The sequence below is a fragment of the Oryza brachyantha genome, chromosome 3, assembly GCF_000231095.2.
Source record: "Oryza brachyantha chromosome 3, ObraRS2, whole genome shotgun sequence".
Classification (NCBI taxonomy): Eukaryota; Viridiplantae; Streptophyta; class Magnoliopsida; order Poales; family Poaceae; genus Oryza; species Oryza brachyantha.
In genome coordinates this window covers 27,853,692-27,861,491 of record NC_023165.2, presented here as the reverse complement: position 1 = coordinate 27,861,491, position 7,800 = coordinate 27,853,692, and the positions used below count along the sequence as shown (strand labels likewise).

At 40.6% G+C, this 7,800-nt stretch overlaps 1 protein-coding gene across 2 annotated transcripts; it reads right to left on the bottom strand.

The window, feature by feature from the left end:
- Positions 1 to 2,960: 2,960 nt before the first annotated feature.
- On the bottom strand, positions 2,961 to 7,677 carry LOC102707300 (RNA-binding protein Y14B). Of its 2 annotated transcripts, XM_040522378.1 has the most exons (5): positions 7,356 to 7,677; positions 6,009 to 6,145; positions 4,549 to 4,691; positions 3,492 to 3,563; positions 2,961 to 3,409 (listed from the first exon to the last, which is right to left on the bottom strand). In XM_040522378.1, the coding sequence occupies exons 1-4, from the start codon at positions 7,621 to 7,623 to the stop codon at positions 3,506 to 3,508; spliced, it is 606 nt and encodes a 201-aa protein (XP_040378312.1). In that variant the 5' UTR covers positions 7,624 to 7,677; the 3' UTR covers positions 2,961 to 3,409; positions 3,492 to 3,505. The 2 variants fall into 2 exon arrangements, with proteins under 2 accessions (XP_040378312.1, XP_015690523.2); XM_015835037.2 differs by lacking the exon at positions 2,961 to 3,409 and having other exon boundaries at positions 3,494 to 3,579.
- Between the last annotated feature and the right edge of the window lie 123 nt (positions 7,678 to 7,800).

Here is a 7,800-nt window from a genome sequence, read left to right as displayed (position 1 = left end):
AGGACAATGAATTCTTCTTTCGTGTGTGAAGATTTTGCATGGTTAATTACGCCGCTGATAGAAGCTAGAGCTGGGCATTGCTCCATCTTGTTGAATGCATAATTAAGCTTGGCTCGATGGAGCATCATGCATATCACTCTCACTCTCTTGAGTGAGTTGAAACTGTTGCAGGTGTTGATAGGAATTATACATGGCTCGTCCTGTATTAATATGATGGATCGCTTCGATAATTCCATTCTGGGAGCTTGTTGAGTGCCACCGTGTGGCACGCATATATAGGTTGGTAAGCTATTAAATTCAGTGCGTTCACCAGCGCAGCACATACGACTCGATCCACCGATCGTGCGTTTGCATGCGTCAGTGGTTACTGGTACTAAACCTCGTGAAATTTACCGGCCGCCGCGAGCGTCATGATGCGGTGTGTGGCGGCGGCGGCGGATATATCCTCGGGGAAGGGATCAGGACGCCGGTGGGCAAGACAGATGGGTGTGGTCCGCGTGGAGTAACTTAGACTTACCTCTAGTCATTTAGACTTATCCATGGTTTAGTTGTATGGCTGTATATCCCGGGATAAAAGATGGTTGTCTATTTTTTTTATATATTTGTTTCGTGAACGAAGCTGAATATAACGGAATGTTGTACGAGTGTATTCGGATAAATTGGTCGAATAAGCTCATTATTAAGTTTAAATTAGTGTCAATTAGTAATCATATATATATATATATATATATATATATATATATATATATATATATATATATATATACTTTGTACTAATTATGATAAGATCTATTCATATTAATTTATATTGCTATTTATTAGTAGTTTAACAATATTCTCATCTCATCTATCCAATAAATACAAAATTAGATTATCCTATCTATCCAGGCAAATATAAACTAAATGACAGTATCACTGAAATATGAATGGTTGTATAATATTATATCTTAAGAGCATCCCCAACAGCTCATCTAAATTTGATAATCCATATCTTTATTTGGATGATCATCTAAAACACTTTCATTCTTCTTTATATTTCTTTGTACTCCACCAGATCATTTATATACGACATCCTCTATATCTCTTTCGAGAATGAAAAGAGACATCCAAATACGAAGGTTCTCTCTTCTAATATGGATGTCATTCAAAAATAAATGATAGGATGGTTATTCTGTTGGATCTTAATTTGTAGTCTTCATCTTTTATTTTTAGGATAGATGATAAGATAGATGAGCTGTTGAAAATACTCTAGCTATCAAACAAACACACCCAAAACAAAAATAGACTTTACTATAATATAAAATTTACTGTGTTTAGCTGGATTATAGTCATCTATAAATTATCCGTGGATCGATTTACGGCTATCCCTACTTCGACGTCGACGTCACCGATCCCACCGCGGGCGCGCGGAGGAATTCTACGGCGCATCATGGGGGTGATGGATAGCCGAAACGACGTGACCGGCGTCTCTGCCACTAGCAGGGCGCGGTAGCCATCAAGCGCGTGGAGGGATCGATATCACACGAAGCATCGGCTGATCGATCGGCCATCACTTTGCATGCAAAGATCATTAGTGCCAGTGGGAGGAGACCCCGGGGCCGCCGCATCATCCGCCAACGAATCGGAGAGCGACAGCCAGCAGCAGCCACCACGGCAGCAGGACGAGACGAGACGAGACGGCGGCCGGGTATCACCTGCCTTTTCGTTTTTATTTACGCTTCTAAACCAAAATTCAAATCTTAAATTTTAAATTTAGAATTCGATTCTTAGTTTTCTCTCACTACAGTTAATTTTTCGGTCGTTTTTTAGACCAGTAAGAAATACATTTATAAAAATTTTATTTATAAATTATTTTTTATTTACAAATATACGTCTGGCAATTACCCCTGTTAGCTTGGGGGAGCGTGTGGGCTGCACTGCCTGCCGTCGTGCAGCTAGCTAGGTTCAAATTTTGCGACTCGATCCGATCCATCGATCGGTCAGGTCGCGCCCAACTCCACTATCGCGGCCAACACATACAGTACGCTCCAGGCGCCTACCTTAGCTAGTGGATGTAATGCATGGGCGACGAGCCATCGGTCGTAACCATGCCCACTATTCAGCTGCATACACTGACAAGTTTTTTTTTCTTCTTGACCGATTAGTTTTGTTAAAAAAAAGAAACAGCATTAATTCTCACTCATAAATGGGATAGAAGTGATCTGATTCTTTTTTTGTTTAATGGATTCCAATGACTAGACCATTAGCAAGTCAATTGAGGAAAAATGGGCAATTCTATTACTATCTCCAACACATAATATAAGTTATTTTAACAATATAAGGGATTTTAACAATGCAGTTATGGGGTATGTGCTAGGGCATGCACTTGCGCCGTGGTCAAAATCGGCAATTATACCGCAGGGAAGAATGGACGGCGCACTGGGCCTTCTAGTTAGGCTCATCTGCAGTGGAATCATCGGATCACTAGACATCACTCTCAAATGCAACATCATCTTTTTGGCTTCTGCTTAAACTTATAAACCAAATTTAATTTTTCAGCCTTAAATTTAGAACTGATTTGAAGGTTTTTTATCATATTTTATTTTCCAGCCTTAACTTTTATATCACTAAAAACACGCACATAAAAATTTTATTCATGAATTATTGTTTTTTGTAAATATGTATTTTGGTTTTTTCCCTAAAAAACAAGCAATCACCCCCTCGTTTTGGTAGCCCGTATCCAAGGGGGAGAGAATGAATGGATGGTGACAGACCATGCAACCAAATTTTCTGGCTGGGCAGCAACCACGACGCTCCCTGTGGTAAAACAGTTATGCTACCATGTTTAGAACGCTCAAATTCAAGCAATTGGGTCAAGAGATAACAAATCTAATGGATCTCTATAGTTGCAACCTGCAAATGCCAACTAGACAGATATAGCTCATGCAGCCACAAATATTGACAACATCGTAAGACGCGAACAAATCGGATTGATGTGAAATATCTGCATGCTATGCAAAGAAATGTTGATTGCATGCACAACTGAATCCAACAACAGCATCAGTTGTGACCACATAAGCTGATGTGGTAGCAAGTGAAGCATGCTGCATGCAGAGTGCACAACTTATTACCGTGAAATGAACAATCACGAACTAGCTAAGCAAATAGCAAGAGATCAGTTTATCTCTATGAAAGTTGTTTTCCTTAAATGTTAGAATCAGGAGAACAACTTCCATCTCAATGTCATCACAACTCAATGTCTTCTAGCTGGTGTATTAAGTCAGAACAGGCAACAAACTCCACCACAGGCATAGCTAGATCAGACTATTAGAGTCAACTAGCAAAGCTGATCAAGCTAAGTACAGATATTAAGCCTAGCAGAACCAAGACTCAGGAGTGCTGGATGTGGAAGACACCGTACATCGATTACCTACCCCCATCGAAGCATTAGTTAAGACTACATTGCTACCTGTTACCGAAAACACTGACCGAGAACATTCAAGATCGCTAACCTAGTAGCTCCCGGTCAACATGTCAAGGCAGCAAGCCTACGGGGAGGAGTCCGAGATCGCCGACGTAATGGCCTGTCAGGAAGGAAAACTAGCCAGCAGGTTAAACATATAGTATAAAATTTCCAGACAGAAGCACCGAATCTGAATCCCAAGTTACACAATACATATCTGTACTCAATTAATAGAGGACTATTAGGATATAAGTTCCTATATCTAGATAGTTTGGAATTGCACTCGCTGCAGTTTACAACAGGCTATGTCATAAGCTTAGAGAACACTTTCTCAAAGTTATTGTCTACCAGGATTTTGCAAGAAATAGGTCACAGTTTTGGCTCATTCTAGTTCTTCTCTGATATCATTATCCTGGACTGATCACTGAAGCAGTTATTATCATTTGCAATTTTACTTCATAATCATGGAACTAAGAGAATAAAAACACTTCTGCTCCCACAAATACAACTACGTCTTTCCACATCAATTTATCAAGATACTTGGAATTGGAATTTGTATATAAAGAAAGAGAGCCAGAAACGCTGCACTACGTAGTATTCACACTCAACCTAGATCAAATGCAATAGCCTAAGTTCACAAAAGCTGGACCTTTTGCAGGAGAGAGAGAGAGAGAGAAAGAGAGGAACATATGGAGTCTTCCAGGTTATCAGGTTTACAGGAGTCTAATTATGTCAAAATTCCACAAGTCTTAATGCAAACCGAACCAAATAAACAGCCATGAACTAAAATGGTGTTGGTTGTGTACACTCTTGTGCAGTGTAGAGGCCAGAATGATATCCATTATCTACAACATGATCTAGAATGGAAAAAAATGCTTACTGAATCAAAAACGATATGCTGTAGATCTTGCATGCAAGATTCATGAAAGGGCAAATTGCCAAGAGACTTAGATGTAGAACTTTAGATTCACAACAAAAAAAAGTTGTTGTCAGGTCATGAGATTGTAGAGTAACGAAATATTATGCCAGTGTAACACGACAAATTATCTGCCTCAGGAAATGCAAAAGACAAAAGCATGGTACGTTAAGCATGGCCTGTAGCATACCTTGTACTTGTGAGCTTCTGTATAGGACCTCGGCTGAATGCCCAATCAACATAGATAGTCTTTGTTAACAGCTGAGACCCATTCATTGCTCTGATCGCAATTTCTGCTTCCTCACAACTTTCATATTCAATAAATGCATATCCCTGTTAGACAGAAGAACAGGTGTGGACAGAAATCAGACACATTGGTGAGAAAGAAACACATATATTTTCATAGTAATCCAAAAACAGTGTTTTTCACTTAGATATGTAAATGTGCTAGGCATATGCTAAATAGTCTTGGATCGTGGAAATTTGAAGGAAAAAATTACTAAGTTGGATCATGTATCAGATTATCAGGAGGAGATGGATGCAATGTAAAACAACCTAGTTGAAAGACATCAAAGAATTTCAAACGGTAAACCAAACAATTGGAAGTACAAACACCCCTCTTGACCCCCTACCATGCAAACACACAATGAAGCATAAACTATTTATGTTCTGTAAGCATGTTCAATGATGCGCACACCGTGGGCTGTAAACTAGCCATATTGTAAAACTAGCACTCTGGCAGAACCAAACTTCCAAATATTTTTACTTAATATGAATATATACATTTATCATAGTTATTATAGTAAAAAAACTGTTTTCATATCAGGCACATGACTTCTAACACCATGTGCTCCAGGACTGCCTTCATTAATAAATACTCCTATATAAATACTGCTTCAGAGACCTTAGATTAGTACAGTTACAGTTTTATCAGTACAACACTAATACTCTTATTGATGTAACTAAGAAAACACTTGAGTAAAACACTCATGCTGGTCAATTACAAAATGTGTAGTCTAGTTTTTACTATGCTAAATCAAAGTTGGGAATAATATCAAATAAAAGATCGGAAAAACAGGATGAGTATCAATCATAACAAGTTAAGGATGTGGTTGAAGAAAGACAATGGCCATTTATGAAACTCAAAGAACATTATCCGATATGGATTTCGGTAAAGAGGGTTGATAAATAGCATAAATCAGATTTCCAACTATTCTCATAGCAGTCCCTCAATAAATACTCCAAACAAAAAATGCTTAAAAATGATGATCCAAATACAGGATAAGAATAGTTACGCAAACTCCAAAAATACTGGCACAATCTTTCAGGAAAGAGAAAATATGGTTGAAAATTAATTTAAGGCGGTACACATGCTAAGTTGAATTAGCACAGAAGCTGGCTTATTATTCAAGAAATTGCATTCGGCATCTGAAACACACCATTCCCTCAGATTAATTTACTGACTATGGGAAGCACTCCTGCATGGAAGAGAAAGTACAATGCACATACGTCCCAAACAGAATCACCTGAAGAAACCTTATCATAGGCCAGTAGTAAATACTCCTATGGAAATATGCCTAACACTCTAACCACAGTGGTTGTTGTGCCATAGAAGTTTGATTGCATTATTGGATTAGATATAAAATTTACCTTGCCATATCCAGTGCGGCGTTCCAGATTGAAATGTAGATCCTTGACATGACCAAATTCACTGAAAGCATTGTACAGATCTTCTTCTTCTGCATCTTCTTTAACTCCAGAGACAAGCAGTATCCATCCTTCAATAGCTACAAATCAGGAAAACTCTCCATTAATAGATACATTACTAATAAAAATAAGCATGAGAAACTGATTAATGATTATCACTATGCCAATGAAAAACGAGTTTCTTTTAAGAATAAAGCAGAATAAGAATGCAGAACCAGTACTGGGCTACTGGCATGTGACAGTGTAGTGTAGTTGAGACGGTAATCACCAAACATATTACCATGACACCCCCTCTGTATCACTGCTCAATTGTGACATTTCAGTGTTATCTCTCAGAAGTTATCCCAATTGGGACATTTGGCACATTTGGCACTGGGCTAATAAACCACGACAGAACCTATCATGGATGTTGCTACCTGAGCTACACCTACAGTACATCACTGAACACAGCACATAAGACAGAATCAAGTTATTATCAATTTGCATCAGTCATGACACCCTTAATCATCCCGCAATTTTTATACTACCTTCTAACTGCACTTCACTGTGCTGCTCAAACTGTTTTACGTCATGCATTCGCTGCAATTAAATTTTCTGCCCAGGTGTCCTTCAATACAATGGTCTAATTTCCTACTACGACATCATAGGACATTGGGGAGAAAAGGCATGCCTGCCAAAGGCAGGCAACTACGAAACTTCGAAACCTGCAGAAGAACGAAGGATCCCACCGTGCGAAATCATACAGTCATTGTATTAGCCTGACTTGGCTGCGTACATTCTTCGAAATGTAGAGGCCGGGTTTAATATAAACCGTTTATCTAAAAAAAATTGTATAATCCTGACGCAGTGACGCTAGTTGTCGCGTGGAAAATCACTCAATCAGTGGCGAAACTGATTTCTCAGCACTCAGGACCACAATATCATACAACCAATTATACATTTTTCCATCATCGTATTAGCACATAACTGTCCACGAGCAGCGATTTAGTTTCGACCATTAGCTTAAACATCACATGGTTACAATCCCCACGGAAAAAAATCAAAATCCCACAGCACAAAATAGGAGTGCGCACACAGTCGTATGACAAAGCGCGCCCGTACCGAAAACCCTAAACCCTGGTCAAACATCACCAAAATAAATCCTAGTTCATCAAATCCCTCGCGAACTTTGCACGACACTAAGTGGTAAGTAACACGCAAACCAACCTAGAATGCTGCACAACCCTAACCAAAACTTCGAACTCGATCTCACGCCAAAAAAAAAAGTAGGGGGTGTAAGCGAGTTCTCACAGCGCTGTGGGCCGTGCCCGGGTTTGCCGGCATCGGCGAGGGGGTCGAAGCGGTCGCGGTTGGAGGCGAGCACGGAGGGGCTGCGGCCCAGGAGGCGGCCGCGCGTGCGCATCACGCCGCGGGAGACGATGTGGGGCACCGGGAGCGCGCGCCCGCCGCGGCCACCGCCCCGATCGTCCTCGTCCATGGCGTCGTCGTCGTCGTCGCGGTCGTAGTCGACGAACTCCACGTCCTCCGCCGCCGCCGCCGCCGCCGCCGCCGCCGCCATCGGATGGGAGTAGGTGACAGCGAGGAGAGAGCGTGTACTGTTTGTGCCGTGGAGGTGGTGGTGGCGACGTGGTGGTTTTTATAGGCGGTAACGACGGATTAAAACGTGATTACGAGGGAAGCGAGCTGTTAATCACAGCAATTAGGAGGAAGATTTGCGTAATAATCCCTCGAGATT

Excerpts from the sequence above, each read along its gene's own strand:
- LOC102707300 (XM_040522378.1), bottom strand. The coding sequence starts at position 7,623 with ATGGCGGCGGCGGCGGCGGCGGCGGCGGCGGCGGAGGACGTGGAGTTC. Across the intron at positions 6,146-7,355 it reads CGGGCACGGCCCACAGCGCT|CTATTGAAGGATGGATACTG; the intron begins GTGAGAACTCGC and ends CCTGATTTGTAG. Across the intron at positions 4,692-6,008 it reads GCCGCACTGGATATGGCAAG|GGATATGCATTTATTGAATA; the intron begins GTAAATTTTATA and ends TCTGTCTAACAG.